Raw genomic sequence first — 23,223 nt, 5'->3', positions numbered from 1 at the left:
CCGGTAAATGTTGTTCTGTGATGCAGATGGGTTAATAACACACATGCTTTTTTCATATAGGGCACAGAGTTTATGGACAACTTGGCAAAGTGTCTTCGCTACTACATTGCCGATCGTTTAAATAATGATCCTGGCTGGAAAAACCTTACAGTAAGTTTGCTACAAAATGTAACAAAAACCTGGAGCATTATGGAAAATAAATGGTTAGATGAACCATATGTGTATTTTATGATTTTGTTAGTGGGTTAGTTCGCTTTTGTGCTCTATTTGGTAAAACTTAAAAGGAACCTGTCGGGATGCTTTGACTTGTCTGAAAGATGTGATTCCCTGTATGCAGGGGCCTATGCGATGGAAACAGCAGTTTATGCACCGTTTGTCACTCCATATGACCAGCGCTGTTTCCATAATCTTGTTCACTTCTGGCTAGCTCAGCTGTTTTAGAGATAAGTGCGGGTCCCAGTCTGTCCTCTTTTTTTTTTTTTTTTTTTTTTTTTTTTTTTAACCAGCAGTTCTTAATCTCTAAAGTAGTATTTCCTAAGCTTTTAAACACCACCATAGGACAAATTTGCAAAATATGTTGCGGTTTCATTCCAGCACATAGATTCCTGAAAATCCGTATAAAGGGGTGATCCGATTATGGACACACAGCCCCATAGAAGCGCTGGTCTTGAAAACACACTATCTCTCCTTTTGCAAGGAGGCCTTAGGGGACCTTTCAGTCCCGGTGGATCTGGTGATCAGACATTTATCCCCTATCCAAAGGACAAGGGGATAAGTGTCCATAGCAGCTCAACCCCTTTAAGGAAACTTCAACAAATGTGTGTGTGGCTATGCTATTAATGGTCACTTTTACTATTTGACTTTGACCTTTTTATTTAACATTTAGTATTTAAAGGGATTCTTAATTTATTTTTTCTTGATCACACGTAGGAATAGCCTTAAGAAAGGCTATTCTTCTCTTACCTTTAGATATCTTCTCCGCGCCACCGTTCGGTAGAAATCCCAGTTTTCGTCTGTATGTAAATGAGTTCTCTGGCAGCACTTGGGGGCGGGCCCCTGCTCTCAAACAGCACTGCGGGTGTCCCCAATGCTGCGAGAGAAATCTCCAGCCCCGCCTCCATCTTCTTCTTGAACGGCCTCTCTGCGCATCTTCTTCCGGCACTGGGTTCAAACTTCTACGCATGCGCAGTCGGCTCAGCCATCGGGCTTCTGGCAGAGCCGACTACACATGCCCACAGGCCACAAGAAAATGGCTGCTTACACAGCTTACTGTGTAAGCGGCCATTTTTCTTGTGGCCGTGGTCATGTGCAGTCTGCTCTGCTCGAGGCCTAGAAGATTGAAAGCCAGGACAGAAGGAGACACAGGGAGAGGGCGTTCCAGTAGAAGATGGAGGCGGCATTGGAGAGTTCTCTCGCAGCATTGGGGACGCCCCCAGTGCTGTTTTAGAGCAGAGACCCACCCCCAGTGCTGCCAGAGAACTAATTTACATACAGACTTTCACCAAACGGTGGCGCGGAGAAGACATCTAAAGGTAGGAGAATAGTCTTTAAGGCTATTCCTACGTGTTAGTGAGAAAAAAAATGTGATTTGAATGATAGAATCTCTTTACGATTTTAAAGGAGTTACCAAATGTTAAAGTAACAGCCAAGTTGAAACATTGAAAGATATACGGTAATACAACTAGAATAAACTGGTACCCCCAAGGTGGTTGTGAATTTACCCAGGTACGCTTCACATCAGGTGACTATGGGAAGGTTGACTTTGACTCTTGAACACTCAGTGGTGGTTTTATGTTCATGTCTTTGTATGCAGACCATGTTCACAAAGCACCTTTTTAATTCAGTTTGTGTCACGTCAGGTTTTTTTCCCCCTATTTGAACCGAATCCTGTGCAGTTATCCTTTTCTCTTTAGACTGCCTCATAGTTTGTCTGCAGTTTCTTAAGCTGTTTCATCTTTACAGGTCATTTTGTCAGATGCAAGTGCACCCGGAGAAGGTGAACATAAAATTATGGATTACATCCGACGGCAAAGAGGTATATTGTGCTGCATTGTTGAATGATGTATCACTGTGCTGCTTCACAAGATAACAAACTATATTTTCTCTTGTTTTCTGAACAGCTCAGCCCCACCATGACCCCAACACTCATCATTGCTTATGTGGTGCTGACGGTAAGCACTAGATTGTGCCTTTCTGTTCAAGCTGGAGATTAGAGTAATTCTGTTGTGTAGTTTATGCTTGTTTTTATTAATTTATGCATTCCATGCAGTTTATAGGTCAACTTCTGTTACATTGATGAGACTTGTTCTAAATCTCTGTGCAAAACAATTCTGGTCTAGAATAAATGGTGGCAGTTTTATCTGATTAACAGTAAATGGATTAATTCTTACCTTAAAATGCCTGCGGAATATGTCTATTAGGAGGGCAAATTGGACCATATTCTCCTAAACTCATAATTAAAATGAAGGCCGTGTCTGTTATTATGTAAATGTTTGGTCTCACACCTGTTATCATTTTGCCTATCTGGGCCTTAAAGGGAATGTGTCACTGAAAACTGACTTCTTTATTATTATTTTTTAAAATTGTTTATATATTAAACATTTTATTTTTTTGGTGAGGTTTATAAAATAAAAAAAATTCTGACTCTGACCGCTAAGCCAATAATATATTGAGCCTTCCTGGTTTCTGAAGGGGATTTCTTTCCAGCAGTTACCTGACTTAACACAGTGATGATCACAGCTAACATGTGTATATGTAGATAAGACACTGAATTCGGGCAACTTTACTGCTTATTAGAGATGTGCGAGTACTGTTCGGATCAGCCGATCCAAACAGCACGCTCCATAGAAATGAATGGATACACCTGGTACTTCCGCTTTGACAACGGCCGGCCGCTTAACTCCCCCGCGTGCTGGCTACGTCCATTCATTTCTATGCGAGCGTGCTGTTCGGATCGGCTGATCCGAACAGTACTCGCTCATTTCTACTGCTTATTTACTTGCTCTCTTTGCATAGTGTCCTCTATACAGATCACAGCATGCCAAGAAAACTCTCATACAAGCGAATAGGGTCAACTCCAGACCATTTTGTCTGTGATCCATCTGAAGGAGACAGGAAGTCAACCTTTTTTAGGCTTAGTGGTAAGAGTTGTAATTGCACAAGATTACAACTCAATGCTATGTCTTATAGTATTGGTCTAATGGACATGTTTGCCTTCACGTTGCCAATAGAGTAGAATGCAGTAAAATAATAATCTGATGTGATATACAGCTTTTCTAAATATTTCATAAATGGTTTTCTTCTTAGCTGATCTCATCATGCTTGGGCTCGCTACACATGAACCCAACTTTACCATCATCAGAGAAGAATTTAAGCCAAACAAACCAAGGCCATGTGCTCTATGTGGTCAGTTTGGGCATGAGCTCAAAGATTGTCAAGGATTAGCCCGTGAGAAAAAAGGAGAGGTAAGTCCTGTCGCCAAATGTGGTTCTCTCATTGTGCATCTCTGTGAGCGCTATAAAGTCGTGTATTCTACTTGTTATCTATTAGTGGTTTTCTTTTTCTCTTTTTGTTAGCATGATGAATTTGCTGATACTCCCCCAGGTTGTGAGCAGGAGTTTATCTTCATTCGCCTCTGTGTGTTACGTGAGGTATGTGCCATGCACCTTACTGTAATGTACATTGGTTATTGCTGAACCAAACCATAGGGTTAGTATTTAGTACATACTAATGTGGTAACCTGTTTTTCAGTATCTGGAAAAAGAGCTGGCAATGCCGAGCCTGCCTTTCCCATTTGACTTTGAAAGAAGTGTAGACGACTGGGTCTTTATGTGCTTCTTTGTTGGCAACGATTTTCTGCCACATCTCCCGTCCCTTGAGATCAGGTGAGCCGGTGTTTTTATTTCATTTGTCTTCAGCAGTACTACACTGCATTAGATAATTGAGATATAACTAACATATATATAATGATATGATACATAAATTTTTCTTTCTCTTCTTTTAGGGAAGGAGCGATTGACCGGCTTGTAAATATTTACAAGAATGTTGTTCAGAAGACTGGGGTGAGCGTTTTTGCTTTTACTGTTTTTGTACTTTACCCTGTTACATGCTGAAAATATTACATTGTCCTTCCCATGTGTAGAAAAATGAAAAGAAATATCATTTAGATGATGGAGCATACTTTTTTTTTTTAACTCTTCATTGATTTCAAAGGGTTCTTCAAGGCAGAATCTGCTGTCACTTTTTTTTTTTTTTTTTTTTTTTCCTCTAGCTGAAAATATCTGGAATCTGCTACTGACACCCATTGAAATGAATGATGAATGGGAGGCATTTTATTTTTATTTTTTTTAGGCAGATTCCATCTCAAAATCCTGCTGCAAAAACTTAGGGAATGCTCGCACGGCGGAAAATGGCATCCCGTCGCCGCATTCCTCTCCAGATTTGGCCTGTATGAATGGGCCTAATCGGGAGAGAGTCTTGCTTCTTTTTTCCTCTACTAGCTAGCGGAAAAAAGTGAGCGGCCTAGCTGTTTTGGCAGGCGGATTTTGAGGCGTATTCCGTGTCAAAATCCACTGCCAAAAAACTCAGTGTAAACTAGCCCTTAGTGTGGACATAACCTTAAGATGTGGTTTTCACTATATGTGTAAGTGACACGTCGATATCCTCACACTTTTATTCTACACTCTGCTGTCATTTTGCTGCAAGTACTGGAGGTGAATATTAAAGACTGCTTTCACTCGCCAGCACTGGAGTTAGGCTGGATTCACACGGCTACATTACGTCTGTATTACAACTGCAAGCCTAGCCCCGACCATAGGCCTAGCAGCATAAATGAAACCTATGATCAGACCTGGGGGTGGAATGGGTTTGAGGTTGTAGCACGTTCCCTACTATACAGATACGTTATAGCCATAGAGTGAATCCAGCCTAAGGATATCCAGGCCAGTACTTGAAGAATACAGGGTTGGAGTCTTGAGTCACTGCCAGGCCTGTTCCTTGCATCCTCAGCAGACTGTGCTCCTTATTGACGTCTCTACATTTGCTTCACAGGGCTACCTTACTGAAAGCGGATTTGTGAACCTGGAAAGAGTACAGATGATCATGCTGGCTGTTGGGGAAGTAGAAGATAATATTTTCAAGAAGCGTAAAGAAGATGATGTAGGTTTTTATTTATTTTTAGGTTTTTTGCATTTTTTGTTTTTGCATTTTTTTATTTACTCTTTATTGATCATTTTAGGAAAGTTTTAAGAGAAGAAACAAGGAGAAGAGAAAGCGAATGAAGGTGAGCGGAGTATTTCAGTGTGTAATAGGTTGCTGGAGTGGCTGGAATTACAGTATGTAAATGACCTTGTCCATCGCTGAGGGTCTTATATTGGACCACTTGCCACTGTCACCTCGCGCATCACCACTTCATGTTCATAGTGCCAAAGAAGGCATTAGCTGCTTGCTTCTGCATTCACATTGTCATGGCAATGTGACGGTAATAGGGGTTGTCCTTGTTACAGACAGGCGATGTGATCTGTGTCTTCATCTGCAGCTTGATCCCTGTAAGCTGTTAAACTACATAGAGGCAGGAAAGACACAGCTAATGTTGTGGTGTAAGTAACTGCATGACAAAGAATTGCACACAAAGCAGCCATGTCACAGTACACATGGTGGCAACATACAACAAAAGGTCCATAGGCAGCAGGACATGCATTCCCTCAAACCCATTAAAGACTTTATTCTGTCTGTTCATCCATGCCGCTGCCTCCAGAAACACCCTCGGTGGTGCTTTGCACTTGTGTGCTGGTACTTTGCTTGTAGAACTAGGAGCCATAACTCGTCTGTGCCAGTATAGAAGGTTAATGGCACATCACTAAGATGTGTTACCAGCATCTAGTTAGTGGGGGTCTCGTGCTGTGGCCCACAATAAGTGTAAATCATTGCCCGCATTGCTAGGGAAGCTTTTTTTCTCTCTTTGACTTTTGAGATGTGACCATGTTTATTACAATTGTATTTCTTTCCTGCTTTGCAAGCACTCATACATTTGGATATGGAGTGACGATCAAAGACATAAATATACAGTATACTGCAGCAGTGTATTCCTCCTGATTTTTTTCTATCTATTTACAAAATACAAAGTGCACTGTGGCAAAATGGTCAGTCAAATATTCACTGGGTGCTGCTGAAACCCTGAAGTGCCCTGACCCTTCTGTGAAAATCCGGTTGTCACCCATTACCCAATTACGTTGCGCAACGTACTTGATGGTATACATCGTAAAACGTTGGATTCACATAGCTAGAACGTCACGGTACAGGTTTGTCTTCAGTAGCAGACTTGGGATGCTTCAGTTTTCAGGACTCTAACCTGGTAGTAGGTTTGGCTTTAATGAAGTCTGTTTAGAAAATAGTTTGCATATGTGCGCTTGAGCGAACCAAAGCACTCTTGATACTTGCAGGTATGAACCGCCGGTGTATTTCCATGCAATACAGTGATATAGGCTTTCTTCGTATAAGCAAGGTTCATATTCCAATGTGAAGAGTTTATTTTTGAATATTTTCTTTATTTTATTTTAGAGAGAAAACAACCCAGCTTTTACTCCTACTGGACAGTTTGCACCTCATGCTCTTGGTCGAAGAGATATGTCTTCCCCAAACCCCATTGTCAACCCAAGACAGACTGCCTATGAAATGAGAATGCAGGGTTCTGTAAGTATGGACTCGCTAACACTTGGTCTTTTGAACATTGAATGTAATTTGGTTTTGGAACTTTCTAATCATTTTAAGAAAGTGTCATATCCTATGAATATGTATCCTTGGGGTCCTAAGGTGGTACTAATATAGTAAGAAAACCTAGAATTGGATGAGGCTCTATTAACACTAATGATGTTTACGGACAAGTGATGCCTGCGACCCATGAAAAATGTTTTTGTTTTTTTGACGGATTGGAAACACTACCCCATTTTTGTTACAGACCTGACTCTCCCATTGTAAGTCATTGGGTCCAGGATGGAAAAAAAAAATATATAGAATGCCATTCCAATACTGGTGTGGTCGTGATAAAACTCTGCCGAGAATCAGCACAGTGGTGTGAATATACCCTAATAAGGAATGGGAGGCCTAACCTTGTATGTCCCTTTGTGTGTCCCTATGGTAACGGTCTAGTATGTATACCCTGTGTAGTATGATCCTGCCATTCTTACTGCCTCTCATATAAACTCTTCTTCTTGCTAGCTGAGTAAATGTATGAAGTAGAGATTTCATAGGAGTCTGACTTGATATTTCGTAGGCAATTGGAAAATAAAAATTGCTTATGAATGTGGATATAGCCTTTTAGAAAAACGTGATTTGGCTTGAGAGAGAGGTTAGAAATGTGGGAGCTTGTCCAGGATAAAAATAATAAAAATGATATAGTGCCTGGGAAGGTGAAGGGAACAAAATATACTCTCCTGACCTCCAAGTGTGGCCCGGTCCTCCTGCTCCACTGCCGCCTTTTGCTGGGAGTCCTCAGTAGCTGTGACGTTCCTTGTTGCTGTCCTTAGGCCACTGAATGGGCTCAACGGTCATGTGCGGTGGGGACTTTCATTAAAAGAAAACACCGGAGCAGCAGGGCCAGACAACACCTTTTTAAAGGAGTTTTCTGGGCACAAAATATATAACCATGTAATATAGTGACCTACCCTGCTTGGTGAAGTCTCCCTGAATTTCCCACCATAACTTCTCTTCACTTTCTGGGTTTTGTGTTTCCGCTCCTTGCTGCACTTTATTTACAATTCATTGAGCACTCCTGGTGGGTGGTTGTGACTACCTGTCCCGTGATTACTTGCCCTGACTCTTTTATACCTGCTGAAGTATAAACCAGACAGCCCGCCCTCTCTATGTGATGGCATGTTCTCTCTTGGCCTGTTGTACTGATGGGGATGGGATAAACCATCTTTCTCTGTGACATGCGCCACATTTACCAGACCACTGCCATTCATTTAGTCTGGGCTGTGTGTTCGGGCGCATGTGCAGTTGGTGCAATATGCCGGTTGAGCTAGGGTTTAATAGAGCCATGTCTCCTCCCTGTCTTCAGCCAATCCCCTCCCTTATGAGCTGACGACACCGATCTCTGGTTCTTACTGCAGCCATAGAGCGGTACGTAGCAGGAAGCTGGGGGTGGTCACATGATGAAAAAACAGCTGTAGGCCGGTAAATAGGACATGGCTAAGTAGAATTAATATGGAGTGCTATTAAAATTCCTCAGAAACCCTGGTCCCGCCACACCACGCTACCAGAAGAGATGAATATTGTAGCATATGCATTTCAGCCTGTTTATGTGGATGTGACACGCCGTGCCCTGTGCAGATGTCTCATTTCTACACATTCTCTTCCTTTAGAATTCTGAAAACAGTAACTCTGCCGGAACAAAGAGAAAAGCCGAGGACAGTGACAGCGAGCCCGAGCCAGAAGATAATATCAGGTGAAGCCATTTTTTTTTTTTTTTTTTTTATGTATCACTTTGTTAGCAAATTGCTGAATTCGAGTAGAGTCTAATGAATGCCATTTAGCTTATGGCAGCAGTGCCTTTGGATAATTTTCTATGATCTTTTTATCCGGCAGTAATTAATATGGAGAGTAACAATATTCAGTAAATTCCAGAGAGATGAGTAAGCTAAAGCTGTTAAATCCAAGTATCTAGATTAGTATGCACGCTGGCTTTCTTTCTTCATGCCACTTTTCCCTTTGAGACCGGGTGCTGCATTGGCGAGACTTTCAATGATTTTGATTTGATTATGTGATCTGAATACCAGTGTTATTCCTGATGAATATTAACCCTTGCGTTTAGTTGCCGTAAGTGTGTCACATTAGCCGATTTCAATGGGGGCATCTGTTTAGCATTCCGATTGTGCGGCTTTGATCCGTAGGCTGTGAAATTGTACTTCAGAAATATAATTGTGCAGGTGTCCCATTAACACCTAACGCGTGGCTGCTGTGGACATTTTGGCTATATTTGGCTGATTATTTTTCCTTTTGATGGGAATGAAAGGTAAAGTAAATGTGTGGCTACATTACCGTGTATTGCTTTCAACTGGCACTGCTTGCGTGCGAGATGTAACGTTTGACAATACATTGTACAGGAGAAAGGCCTTTTAAAAATCCTTGTTCAAAATGTTAGTTATTTATTTTGAGCGTCAAGTCTTTTGCATAAAATGTCTGATTTAGATTTTTTTTTTTCCTGTACATGATTATGGAGGCTGACACCTTGCCTGAGCTGCTCCCAACAGCATTACAGCATTTGGAGAGATGCTTTACAGCAGCAATATGGGACCATGGAGAGGACTTATTGGGACAGATTTATTAAAATGGTCTAAGGGTCAGTGCACACAGAGTTTTTTGGTGCTGAATCTGCCTCAAAATCAGCCTCCAAAAAAAGCCTCCCAATAGAAGATTTTTTTGAGGCGGATTCCGCGTCAAAATTGGCACCAAAAAACTCTGTGTGCACTGACCCTAAAAGCAAAATTGTCTCTCTTGCGTAACAACCAACCACAGCACAGGTTTCATTTTGAATTCTGCTCTTGAAAACTTAAAGGGGCTCTATCAGTGGGAAGTCATTTTTAACTAATCACACCTTTGCATAGCCTTTAGAAAGTCTATTTCACACTTACCTATAGTATGTAGATTGCCTCAGTGGTTTCTGAATAAGTCCGTTTTTATTCATATGCTAATTAGACTGTTGCATGATGCATCGTGCACTCCTCTCCTGTTGTTTCCTATGGGAGGCTGCTGCTGCTGATGATGACTCAGCTTCCTGTTTGCGCGCACACACACACACATAGGAGATAATAGGAGAGAGGAGGCTGCTGGGAACTTCCTGAGCTGGCTGGAAGCTCATTAGCATATTAATAAAAACGGATTTATTCAGAAACCACTGAGGCAATTTACATACTAAATGTAAGTGTGAAATAGCATTTATAAAGCATATGCAAGCATGTGATTAGATAAAAATGACTTTTCCCGGTGATAGAGCCCCTTTAAAGCTGCCTTGTGATTGGTTGCTATGGACAAATGAGGCCATTTTAATAAATATGCCTCAATTGTTATAGAAGGGCATTCTAGTCGGAGCTCACCAGCTCCCCTTCGCAGGACATCCACTTTTGTGAATGGCAGTTCCTATATAGGATTCCTGCCATTCATTTGTCTATGATAATGAGAGAGCTGCTGAAAAGTGATCTCCACAGAACGGGAAGTGCTGGCCTAGTGTTAGCCTTAGTGAATACAGTGAAGACTGCACGATTTACTTATATATTTTATTTTTCTTATGGCTAATGACTTGGAAATTAAAAAAAAAAAAAGAGAGAAAAAAAATCCATCCCCAAAATTCTGAGAGTCAACATAAAAGCTTGTAATAAAATGATTTCTTTATAGTTATGAAGTTTCTGGCTGATTAAAGGCCTTTCCTTGGTGAAAAGTAAAACTGTTTCTATAATACATTCCATTACAGTTCCATCTTACTTGATCCTTTTCGCTCCCTTTTGCAAACTACAGTAAATGTTAGCATTTGGGCAGGTATTTGTATTTCCCCTTCACCCTCCCAGTGTTAAGGTGCCCATACTAGCCATTTTATAGCTATTTCTTTTGCTTTTTAGTTTGGAGAATGGCGTAAGACGCTGCCATGCAACCCCTGGTGCCGCTTTTTCATAGGAAAATAAAATTCACTATGTCCTATCCTACTTTCCCTCTTTCAACTTTTAGCGGAGAGTCAGGGGACTCCATACATATCAAATATTCCGCCAGGCCATGGGAATCAGTTGGGGTTGTCGGACTTTTCTATCCTTTGTGTGGAGCCCTTAATGCATATGAAATAACTTTATGAAAAGGTTATGGGTTTGGGGCCGCTTTGTTCCTCGCTAGAAGGGTTAAAGGGGCTCTATCATTGGGAAAAGCCATTTTTAACTAATCACATCCTTACATAGCCTTTAGAAAGGCTATTCCACATGTACCTTTTGTATGTAAATCGTCTCAGTAGTTTATTGAATGAGCCCTTTTTTATCCATATGCTAATTAGCCTTCAGCAAGCACCAGAAGTCTCAGTGAGCACTGTCTGCTGTGTGTGAGAGCAGGGAGATGAGTCAGCAGCAGCCTGTGCTGTACACACAGCGGACGGTGCTCGCTGAGACTTAGGAGGTGCACGCTAGAGACTAATTAGCATATGAATAAAAACGGGAGCATTCTGCAAGGTAGGTGTGGAATAGCCTTTCTAAAGGCTATGCAAGTATATGTTTAGTTAAGAATGACTTGGGAACAATGATAGAGCCCCTTTAAGATTGCTGAAAAGAAATATCCTGAACTATAAGAGTGTTGACATATGTTTGTGTTTAAGGGTATGGAGTTTTTGTGTGTTTTTTTTTTTTTTTTTGGGGGGGGGGGGGGGTTGCGTTCTGCTGCCCTATTCAGTTCTGTGCTGCAAATGCCATTGAAATTTAATAATAATTTAATATTTTTTTTAAAGGGTTTTGGCTGGACCATGTTAAAAGGACGTAGGTTTTTAAAAGCAAATTTTTAGAGTTTACAGTATTTCACAACCCCCAATTTTTTTTTTTCTGACTCAAGGGAACAAACCTAAATTTTGAAATTCAATATGTTGAAGAGCTATGACATTTACTTGCATAGCATCGCTCTAGGTGTAGCAATGTGCTTGTCCTTCTAATGAGCGGAGAGCTAGTTGGACGCACATGCTCAGTTCACCTTCCCCTCAGCCATGTCCTTGCAGAGTGATAGTTTAGTAATTACTTAGAAGTAAATAGAAGTAACTTTCAGCCTTCCTTGCTTATTGCGTGAGTAGTATCCTAACAGCATAGATGAGTAGACTCCTCCCAGTTGAGAAATAAGAAGGGACTGTATTGTCATCTGCCAGAGGAGGAAGGAGACTGATTCTGCTCAGTATTTGTGTAAAGTAGCTGTACGAAGAGACAAGTAGAAGCAAAAAATTAAAAATAGTGTGTATTAATACACTACAAACACTGCGAGTTATTAACAGCCCTTTGGGACTTTATGGTATTATAATGTCTCAAGGGTAACCCCTTTAAGTTAGATCCAGCTATTCAGCTCATCCCCTTTAGGATTTGAAACCTTATAGGGTGAAGACCCTGGGGCCTACAATAGTTTTAAGATTACAGACATGAGGCTTGTATAATTTTTCTTAAACTATCTAACATTATCACTACAGTTGCACTTTGGACGCTTTCTTTATGTGAGTGTCTCAGTGGTTAGCACTGCAGCCTTGCAGCGCTGGAGTCCTGGGTTCAAATCCTGCCAAGGGCAACATCTGCAAGGAGTTTGTATGTTCTCCCCGTGTTTGCGTGGGTTTCCTCCGGGTACTCCGGTTTCCTCCCACACACCAAAGACATACTGATGGGGAATGTAGATTGTGAGCCCTATATGGGACAGTGACTGACAATATCTGTAAAGCGCTGCGGAATATGATGGCGCTATATAAGTAAGCGTAATAAATAATAGACTCCATTACAATGTCAGACTGTTTTCATATTTGCAGGTTATGGGAAGATGGATGGAAGCAACGCTATTATAAAAACAAATTTGATGTTGACTCCTCTGATGAAAAGTTTAGACGTAAGGTCGTGCGGTCTTACGTGGAAGGTCTGTGTTGGGTCCTCCGGTACTACTACCAGGTATGTGTTACACATTAGGCACACCTCCTGAATGAACATGCCAGGTTGTTCGGCGTCATAGGAATCCAGTTTGTAAACACGGTTCTTCAGATTCTGCTTCCATCCGCTCTCTGCCGCATGTCAGTAGGGTGAATAGACAAAATTGCAAAGAATTGCAATTATTTAATAAGTGCTGGCAAGCTGTCAAAGGAACAGTCAGCTGCTCGCCCTGCAATATTGTCATGTTACATGAAGTGCAGTGTAATTGAAGTGATCAGTGCCTGATGAAAATCTTTTCATAATTGAAATGTTAGGCAAAAGATTAGTTACAAATATAGAGAAATCGTACAAGGCTGACTAATAAGCCTTTGCATGCCTGGGGAGAATAGTAGGCGCATCACAGATCTGGTTGAGGAAAGCTAAAGTTTACCTGCTAAGCAACAGTTGTCACACTTATCTGCTGTGTGTGTAAAGCGTTAGAGCACAGCATGTCTAATAAAAAATCATACTATGTCATTATTGCTAAAACGCTCTGGTGCAATAGTCTTGTCTGTCAGGCTTATCACGCTGAGGCCTGAAATAACATTTTACATGGGAAATAAGAACAAGTTGTGTAATAATGGCACACGACTGTTTTATGCATTGTGCATTCATGGCTCCATGAATAACCTCTATCCTGTACCTACACATAACTACATCACCAGACATCTAGGAGATAGTTATTTACGTTGAGATCTGTATTATCGGAGATCTTATAAATAGGAAAACATTGTATTTATGGGAGATTACCATTGGCGTATCGCAACAGCACCATCTTGCAAACCTCATTTTTAATAGCACACTGGGTTTCATTTATATATTATTAAAAGTTACATTTTATATTTACTCCTTCGGTGATACAAATGAATGAATCGTATTAGATATCGTATTCTCTGTTGTAATGGAGGATATCTGCGAAAAACTGGGCCTTTCTACATAATCCTCCAATGCTGAATATAAATGTGTTCCTGTTGCTGTAGTTAGAGGGGATAAGGAACTATTGATCTCTGTGAACAATTATCCATATTTCATCCTTCACTTGTTAGAAAATAAGTTATCTTCACTCCTGCCAAGAAAGCTTTTCTCTGTGCGGTACTGTAGATCTGTGTTCCAGAAGTGAAGTACTCGACAAAATGCAATTTCCGGGTATATGAGGGGTGTGTGCATTGCAAAACCTACCTTTTATTTTTTTTTCTTTAAACCAGGGCTGTGCTTCTTGGAAATGGTTCTTCCCGTTCCACTACGCTCCTTTTGCTTCCGACTTTGAAAATATCACTGAGCTTTTTGAAGAGTTTGAAAAGAACACCAAACCGGTACGTGCCCCGAAGTAGCTTATTGCGAAGGAAATGTGGCATTACATGCCAGCCATAACAATAAATGGCCAACCAGGGACAAGGCTGAACTGTCAAGACTGAGAGCTGTTCTTTGTTAGCGCTATGATGATATCCTAATCTAGTAAATTGAAAGGGACTGCGTTAGAGAAACATCCCCTTTATGTACTGTATAGCCTCTAACACTGATCTGATGTGGTGACTATTGGCATGATGGGTTTTTTGTTTGTTTTTGTACCACCACATTCATTTCAGTAAGTAGTGATTGTAGAAGTACTGTAATAGGAGAGTAATGGTTATTACTAGAGATGAGCGAATATATTCGATCGAATACCTCCCCTCCATAGACATTGGGGTTAGAAAAAAAAAAAAGTGCCAGGGGAGGTTGGAGGGGAAACAAATATTTCCCACCTTTCCGCATGGTATTCGACGGAGTACACCAATAACTAGGCATCTCTAGTTATTGGTGTACTCCGCTCGCTCATCTCTAGTTGTTATGTACCTAAAATGTCAAAGCAAATTTTGTTTTGGCAGTGTTTGACACATTAATACATGTTGCCTTTTATTAACGAATTTTGATCGTTTCTGTGACCTCCTGCACTGAATACCATTTCAGTCCCTTCTGTAGTATTCTCTGTATTAACTTGTACACTCTGTATGACTTGTGTATGCGTGTACAGGCTCCTGTATGATGTAGGGAAACTGATGCGGGGAAGGGCTCACTTCAAACAGTTACGTCTCAAGCACTATAAAACAATGCTCAATGCTTCTGCACGTCTGTTCTTCACCTGTATTGTTTCCAGTGAGATCTCTGGAGATAATCCAGGAGTGTCGCCTTTCATATGGCACCAGAACCACTGTTGTAGGTTTTATAATGTTTCAGATATAACTTTGTGAAGGCTCCTCAGCATCCCTCCATTATACAAGAGTCCACCCCTGGGTATGACCAATGAGAGGCAGTGTATAGATTAAAGCCAAGAAGAATAAAGAAGGCAAAGAAAGTGGTTTTCAGCACAGGGGTTCACAGGAAGGAGCCAAAAACTGTTGTTGAAGTAGATTACAAAATGTATTCACAAATGCTGTCAGAATATCAAGTTTAGTTACAGGTGGTATTAACAGATAATCCTGTAGTCCAATCTGCGGGCAGCATGTTATACAGCGGCTAACTGCGACGGGATGCCGCTTCGGATTAGGCCTGAAGAATGGGCCTAAACGGGAGGCAGCCTCACGCCGCGGCTAATTCAGCCGTGGAATCCGCAACAAGAAGGGTTGTCTTGCTGCTTTTTTTCCACTACTAGCTAGCAGAAACAAAAGAAGCGAGTGGCTCCCATTGAAGTCAATGGAAGCTGGTTTTGGCAGCGGATTTGGAGGCGGATTCCGTGTCAAAATCCGCTGCCAAAAAACTGTGAACTGACCCTTAGTAAACTTAATAAACTACACTTGGACTGAGCAGGGTTGAGAATAAATTACTCCTTGCATAGATAGCCCTATAACTGGATAGTGTTATCATGGTGACAGGTTCCTTCATTTCTGTATTACATACACTTCAATGTACTGCTAAACCACCAGCTTATCTCGTTTTTAAAGGGGCATTCCCATGAACATAATCATATCTATATTTGTAGTATATTTGTAAAGGGTGAAAAGTGTGATCTTATATTCTTTGTTTCGCACCTCTAATATACAGTTTTCTTGTCCTATTAGTTCAAACCACTTGAGCAGCTGATGGGGGTGTTTCCAGCTGCTAGTGGTAACTTCTTACCTGTCACCTGGAGGCGGCTCATGTCAGATCCCGTAAGTTGGTTTTCTTTTGTTTTCTTACTGGTATAATAGACTTACTGATAGTTCTGGGTTACTATTCATGATGATATGCCTATAACCCGTTATTTATTTATTTTTATTTTTTTTTTCGCAATTTGTAACTTTACTATTATATTGCACAGTATAATCCCAGGCACCTAACCAGTGTTCCACTGGATTATAATGGGATAGGACAACTCTTTGCTAAGATCATTTCTGGGACCTATTTGTTAGTCCCAACTTCTGAACCACCACATTATTTAAATTGCAAAAACTTCCCAAACATCCCTGCAGTTCTGATTCTGGCCAGTTAGTATGTTTCCTGTAGGGAATTTCTTTGCAGCATCCCCTTCTTTAGAATGGCCTGTGCAGAGGTGACTGACTATGCCTAGAAAACTCAGGAGACAGGAAGTCACAAATTATTTTTGGCTTACGCTGGGTTCACACCTGCGTTCATGTCTCCGTGCTATGGTTTCCGTCTTCTGCATGGCAGAAGACGGAAACCATAGACCGGGTCCGGCCGTGCGCGGCGTTGAGCGTTTTAGGCTCTCCGCCGCGAAACCGGATTTTTTTATCCGGACACAGAGTAGTGCATGTCCGACTCTGTGTCCGGATTATAAAACCCGGTTTCGCGGCGGAGAGCGCAAAACGCTCACTGCCGCGCACGGCCGGACAGCTTTCTCACCCATTCAAATGAATGGGTGAGAGAGTCTCCTGCAGGCTTCCGTCTCCTGCATCTGTTTTAGGACCGAACAACGCAGATGTGAACGAGCCCTTAGTGGCAAGATTTGGAATTGCAAAATTTTTAGGATCATTTTATTTTTAACATAGAGCACATTGAAAATGAAAATCCACGCCAAAAATTCTTTAAAAAAATGTTTAACACAAAAACTTGGTCATTTCTTGGAGACATTTTCATATTTGGTAAATCCGTTCCTAGAAATGCCTTTTTACGATCTCTTCACTATTGTTTCTTCAATCATGAATTTCTATACAAATGTGTTGGCCTTTGGCAGTGCAGATCTTCGTACCCTATCCTTACTAAATTCTTTTAACAGGACTCTAGTATAATCGACTTCTATCCTGATGACTTTGCGATCGATTTAAACGGAAAAAAGTTCGCTTGGCAAGGTAATGGAGAATAAGTTAATCCTATTTTCTTTTCTTTTTTTTTTTTAAATATACAGCATGTTGAGCCAAAGATCTTGTGATCTTGGAACCCAAATCCTTACATTTCATGGTGTACAAAAGGAACACCATTTCACCTGTTTTTTGTATGGTCTTTCATCTCCTTGGTGGCTTCTGATCTTGTGTTTGACTGTAAGGACTCTGTTTGATTTCTATGTTTAGAATACGAAGGGAACTCGAGTATCCCAAATTCTTGGATAAGTTGTACCCCTGGCAACAGAACATGCGGGAGAAGCAGATAAAGGAAAAGGGGGTCTTTATTAAACAAGGCTATCTGGGACTGTAGCAAAAAAAAGGGCATACAGGGACCTTTTTGTTCTTGCCACTAATTTTGTCCATCTATAAATACAGTGTAATTGCTCTATGGCTGACAATAGCTCTGCAGTATTTTCTTACATGTTTGAGGAGTTCTCTTAATGCCAAATATAAATCGATTGCCTAATACTGACCAATGCTTATACATTTTATGGCTGGCCATGCACATTATAAAGATCGTGATTTCCCCTGATTATCCCGATATAGATATATGCGTACAGTTTGCTGGGCTGAGTAGGTATGTTGTGAAAAAGGAGCCATCTGGTGACATCTTAACTCCTGAGATCAGTAGGGATTGGTCTTGTTAAAGTCAGTTGCCAAATCCTTCTGTCGCCAGTGTCAGCTTTAGCAATCTTGCATCTAATATGTATAACCAGTTTAAAGGGTACCTGAGTTTTCATAAAAAGTTGAAGTATGTGCTGGGTCTTGCTGGGCAGTCTGTTATATGACTGTATAAGCCTTCATAGGTAGTGTCCCATCAGTTTTTCTGCTGCTAATATCCCCATTATGGATGCAGCACATTTTACGTTTTGTCTCATTGGCTTTGTACATATACAGTAAAGAGCAGTCTGTCCCTCCCCATATCCATTAACCCCTTAAGGACCAGGCCATTTTTTGGTTTCGCATTTTCGTTTATCCCTCCTCACATTTCAAGAGCCATAACTTTTTCATTTTTCAGTTCACAGAGTCACTTGATGGCTTATTGTTTGCGGGAGAAATGGTACTTTATAATGGCACCATTCAATATGCTGTTCAATGTACTGGGAAGCTGGGAAAAAATTCAGAAGGAGGTGCAATTGGAGAAAAAATTCATTTGCGCCATTTTCATATGGGTTTAATTTTTACAGTGTTCACTTTTTGGTACAAATGACATGTTACCTGTGTTCTACGTGTCAGTACGAACACGGTGATACCAAATTTATATCGTATTTTTAATGTTTTGATACTCTTTAAAAAATGAAAAACTTTACAAAATAGAAAAAAAAATTGTCGTCTTGTTCTGACACTTGTAACTTTTTCATATTTACATGTATGGAAAATGGCGGCGCCCAGGCACTGACCGCTGCTGTTAGTGGCAGGTCCTGGCTGTATTATACAGCCGGCATCTGCCCGGTATGGAGCGAGCTCAGCTCCTGAGCTCGCTCCATACATCCCCATGCAACCCATGACGTAATACTACGTCAAAGGTCGCTAAGGGGTTAAAACTAGTTAGGTTTGTTTACATGTAATTCTGCCATGAGTAACTGTACAACAGCCAACAAATGTCAGAGAAAAGCCCAAGTGGCAATCATATAGGAGATCCAGAAATACTGAATTTCAAATGCGTTCAGGTATGATGCAGCTAAAATGATCACAGACATAGGAAAATAACAGTCTATGAGCACAGTTTTGAAAGCTGCTTGCCGTCTGTGAAGAATATCCCATCTGTAATCACACAAGTAGCCAGAAGTAGATATAATTACATAAAAGACTTTTCTTCAATTTTAAGCTATGAGATTTGCAGAATGTTCAGTCCAGTGCACAAAGAAAGCAGTTTGCAGAGAGATTATGAGGAGAAACAGCCCTCCCCTCTCCCTTCACTTTGTGACATACCAGTCCTTCCTTCTGCTCACTGTGAAATTGTCTATGCTACCTATGGACAGGACTTCTCTATGAACAGGCAGGAACTTTAGAGGGTTGTTTGGTTTTTTTCTAGGAAGAAAGAAGCAACATTTTTAATGATTTACATTTTGGTCCAGAATCACATGATTCATTAAATGAGACAAAGTTGTCTGAAACATTGGTGGTCATTTAAGGGGGTTATCAGACTTTTGCAACAAAACCTGCACTTTCCCGATTCCTATGAGTCCATTTAGAAGCTTCAATGGTCCTTGGCCTTTGTTGAGTAGAATCAGCAATTGACCAGTATAGCCAATCATTGGCTTAACAATGACCTGCTCTACTTGATGTCTAAGCCAAGGGGGGCTGTGATGTCGGGAAGTACGACACTGTATTGTCTGGCGGCAGCAATAGTGTACTGGCCACTAGTATACCATGCCGTACGTGTTTAATACTGAAGGGGGAGGGGGAATTTATTTAATTAATTTTTTTTTTTTTTATATAGTAAATGATGTATGCTATTTCATGGCTTTTTATTTCGTGCTACTGACATACTGATGAGACTGAGACTAATAGGACATTTTTGACCTCTGTTGGACTAATTTAATCCTTTAGGCACGTTTACAATATTCGCTGGCAGTTTTCCCAGAACACACACTAAATGTACATCGCAGATGTGATATGAACATGACACAATTGCTTTCAAACCTGACAGCAACTTATGTTCTGTCTAGACTCGCTTCATATGTTAAGAAAAGTTGCGGCTTCCCCCCTCAGACTTTGAGAAGTTGGCCTGTATTGTTTCAGGCTCATTAGTCTCCTTACGATTCTCCTCGCCTCCTTTAGTTAATTGATTGCTTCCTTTCCCCTTCAGGTGTTGCTCTGTTGCCATTTGTTGATGAGCGGCGTCTAAGAGCTGCTTTGGAAGAGGTTTACCCTGACCTCACTCCTGATGAAAGTAAGATTATGATATTCGTCTGTGTTGTCTGTGTAATCACGAAGGTTTTTTGCATTAGCGTACTTGTCGTTTATGCTCTGCTAGGCTGCAAATGAACAAGATATAATGGATGGCTGCTATTGATTGCCTTTAAACAAATCTGTAACCTTTTGCTTCATAGATGATTTAATTGCAGTAAATTGAATGATCCTTGATGCAAAAATGGAGCCTTGGCGGGTACAAAGTAGAATAGAGCCACCTTGCATTAAAACTTGTTAATTAAACTCTCATTTGCAGGGTTTCTTGTGTGACTTAAATGATCTGTTTTCACAGGAAAGCCTTTTTATGAGTATCTGTTAAAACCACAACCACCAAACAATTAGAAAAAGTGGGAATTTTAGCTGTATAATTAAGTTTTTAAATTGCTTTATGAAAGCCGAAATCATCCGCAGGAATGAATTAGTGTGTGTCTGGATTATGCGCTAATGAACTTAATGACAGCGGTTGGAGATACTCTCTCAGAATAAGGAATGGTCGGTGCTAAGCGCTATTATTTGCTTTCTTTGCGTTTAGTGAGAAGAAACAGTCTTGGAGGTGACCATCTGTTTGTCGGGAGACACCATCCCCTAAACGACTTCATACATGAGTTATACAAGACTGATACTAAAGAGGTATGTAATTGTTCAGTTCGTGTACAGATCCTAAAAAATTGTGAATATGGTATTTTTCTGACTAGAAGATGCACCTTCTAGCATGGGAAAGTTTTGCTGCGGCTTGTAAGCTGAAGTCAGGAGGGTCCAGCAGTGCCAGATGTTATTGACTCCTTACTAGGAAAAGTGCTTTTCCGCTGCAAATTTCTTTCCCTGCCTGACACCAGTCTGATTTCTGAATGTACCTTCATATGTATTGCCCTAGCAGTTTTTCTGCTGTTAATATCCCCATTATGGTTGCAGCACATTTTACATTTGTCTCTGATGCTGTGGGCATATACAGTAAGGAGCAGTCACGCCCCTCCCCTATCTAACTAGTTTGCTCTTACATGTACTTAGGTCAGGAAGTAACTGTACAATAGCAAACAAATAGCTGAGAAAAGCCCAAGTGAACATATAAGAGATCCATCAACACTGATTTGCAAATATAGGGCAAATACATGAAGACATGATGCAGATAAAAAGATCCCTGACACAGGAAAAGAGCAATGTATGAATAGAATCAAGATAAGCTGCTTGCTGCCTGTAAATAATATCTTGTCTTCAGTAACAGGAGTATCCAGGTGTAGATCCGAGCACATAAGTAGACTTTTCTTACATTGTAAGTTATGAGATATGCAGAATATTCAGTCCAGTGCACATAGAAAGCATTCTGCAAACGTGAAGAGAAACAGCCCTTCCTCTCTTCCTTCACTGTGTGGAGACAGTACAGACCCTTCCCCCTGTCTGGAAATTTCTACACAGATATTTAAGGGATTCATCATTGCAAGAGTAGTGAAGCCTGGTCTACATTTTCTTTCAATATAAAATGCTGTTATCCTGAATTTTTTTATTTTTTTTTTGTGTGCGTGGTTTTGTATTTCCATAGGAAACTGGAATTCCACCAGAGCTGTGCCATGGGATTCAGGGAATACTTGAAACCAATGATGGAGCAGTCCTTCCAAATGAGTAAGAGAATTGTCTTGTCTCATGGCGTTCGTTGTGTAATTGTCATGTCTCAGTTCACATGGACCCAAGTTATTCATTGGACAATGTGCATGAAAGGGGTAGCGGGAAGCAGATAAATTTGGTGGTGACGATGAATGTTGATTGTGGTACAGCCCCTTTAAGGGTGAGGAAATGTTGCTGAAAACATATGGCCTCTGCCTCAAGTGGTTGTACTGTATTAGAAAAACATGGCTGCTTTCTTTCAGCCGTAGCACACAGATGTCTATGGGGTGTGTCTGGTCTTGCAGCACAGCTCCATTGAGATTAATGGGGTTGTTGTACAATACCCCACATCCCATGTATAATCGTGGTCTTGATTTTGAAAGAAAACAACCAAGTTTTTCTAGTTCTGAATAGCCAGTTTAAGAATAACTGGAAGGAGTTATCAGTTTCCTATTTATAACCCCTGCAGCTTTTTAAAATAACAAACAATGTATACGCTCCTCTCAATTTGGCCTGGCATCCAGTGTAGAGCCTCAATTTTGCTCCCTTGTGTTTCTGACCTTTGGCCAGTCTGTGAGGAGTACAGCTGGGATGAAGTGGAGCGTCACTGCTCAGCCATTGACTGTCTGATTCTTATTTATAAGCAGTCTATAGTTGCCCATATTTGCGATTGCGGTTAGGACTAGTGAATCTTTGGCGCAGCTTTTGAATAATGTGGTGTGTGTCCGGAACACCTTGGCTTGTTTGAGCTAAAAAAAATTTCAACGTGCTAGACATGTGGGTGTGGGATCCCAGGAAAGGGGTTTAAATGCGAAATTGTCTACTAAAATAGTGTGAATAATTTCACACAGTAGGCAAACAAAGCAGCATTGCAAACGCAATGTATTTAGGAAAACTTCCATGTACTTAATCTAGAAGTATAGATAGGATTTTTGAGATGGGACTACCCCTTTAAGTCTCTTGCAAAACTCCAAACACATTTGAATTTTATGTTTCTTCACTTTCTAGGGTTGTGGAGTCTCCAGTTCCTATGCTGAGAAGTTTAACGCAAAATTATGCAATTAGGTATGTATTTGTAATAAATGTCATGTACTGGCAGATAAGGATACTCTAAGAATATGCGCACCCTGCTTACTTTTATTATATTTTATTCTATTTAGCATCAAATTTAAAGATCCTCAGTATGAAGATGGATATGTCTTCAAAGCTGTGGTTTTACAAGGGGCAAAGTAAGTAACTACGGTTATAAAGAAAAAAAAAAAAAAAACAGCCTATGTCAAAACTAAATGTATTTTTTCCCCCTATTGTTCACGTAGAAAACCACCAACTACATTGAAACCAGGAGATTGGGAGAGGACCAATAACAATGGCAGGCCTTGGAGGCCACAGCTGGGTTTCAATTCAAACAGAAAGCCAGCCCACCTAGATCAGTCTGCTTTTAGGACATTGGGGTAAGTGGCTTCTTTTTTTTATATATGGTTTCTAACAACATAAATGCGGTTTCCTCCATTGCACTCTTATTTCTGGTTCTGTATGCTTTTTATTGTACTGGTGTATTGACTATTGTTCTATATTTCTAGCCATGTCATGCCACACTCCAGAGGACCTCGTGGTGGACATTACAGCAATGCCCCACCACCAAATGCTTACAATCCTGTAAATGCGTACAGAATGCCCAACCATCGCCCGCAGGTTCCCAGTCTAATGCAAAGTAAGTTCAGGGCTTTTTCTAAAACTGTATT

General features: G+C 40.7%; 1 protein-coding gene across 1 annotated transcript in view; it reads left to right on the top strand.

The window, feature by feature from the left end:
• Nucleotides 1-23,223, top strand: part of XRN2 (5'-3' exoribonuclease 2) — a 49,030-nt gene that overhangs the window by 16,482 nt on the left and 9,325 nt on the right. The window contains exons 6-27 of the mRNA XM_075267609.1: nucleotides 61-150; nucleotides 1,963-2,035; nucleotides 2,121-2,171; nucleotides 3,307-3,464; nucleotides 3,576-3,650; nucleotides 3,751-3,884; nucleotides 4,004-4,061; nucleotides 5,050-5,157; nucleotides 5,237-5,281; nucleotides 6,559-6,690; nucleotides 8,361-8,443; nucleotides 12,518-12,653; nucleotides 13,877-13,984; nucleotides 15,707-15,796; nucleotides 16,861-16,933; nucleotides 19,779-19,862; nucleotides 20,415-20,512; nucleotides 21,420-21,499; nucleotides 22,490-22,546; nucleotides 22,642-22,710; nucleotides 22,798-22,932; nucleotides 23,062-23,192. Coding sequence (XP_075123710.1) covers nucleotides 61-150; nucleotides 1,963-2,035; nucleotides 2,121-2,171; nucleotides 3,307-3,464; nucleotides 3,576-3,650; nucleotides 3,751-3,884; nucleotides 4,004-4,061; nucleotides 5,050-5,157; nucleotides 5,237-5,281; nucleotides 6,559-6,690; nucleotides 8,361-8,443; nucleotides 12,518-12,653; nucleotides 13,877-13,984; nucleotides 15,707-15,796; nucleotides 16,861-16,933; nucleotides 19,779-19,862; nucleotides 20,415-20,512; nucleotides 21,420-21,499; nucleotides 22,490-22,546; nucleotides 22,642-22,710; nucleotides 22,798-22,932; nucleotides 23,062-23,192 — 2,068 coding nt within the window. The remainder of the gene's footprint in view (nucleotides 1-60; nucleotides 151-1,962; nucleotides 2,036-2,120; nucleotides 2,172-3,306; nucleotides 3,465-3,575; nucleotides 3,651-3,750; nucleotides 3,885-4,003; nucleotides 4,062-5,049; nucleotides 5,158-5,236; nucleotides 5,282-6,558; nucleotides 6,691-8,360; nucleotides 8,444-12,517; nucleotides 12,654-13,876; nucleotides 13,985-15,706; nucleotides 15,797-16,860; nucleotides 16,934-19,778; nucleotides 19,863-20,414; nucleotides 20,513-21,419; nucleotides 21,500-22,489; nucleotides 22,547-22,641; nucleotides 22,711-22,797; nucleotides 22,933-23,061; nucleotides 23,193-23,223) is intronic.

Source organism: Leptodactylus fuscus, chromosome 3 (genome assembly GCF_031893055.1).
Source record: "Leptodactylus fuscus isolate aLepFus1 chromosome 3, aLepFus1.hap2, whole genome shotgun sequence".
Taxonomy (NCBI): domain Eukaryota; kingdom Metazoa; phylum Chordata; class Amphibia; order Anura; family Leptodactylidae; genus Leptodactylus; species Leptodactylus fuscus.
The sequence above is the reverse complement of the archived record's forward strand: the minus strand, read 5'-3'. Positions and strand labels throughout refer to the sequence as shown.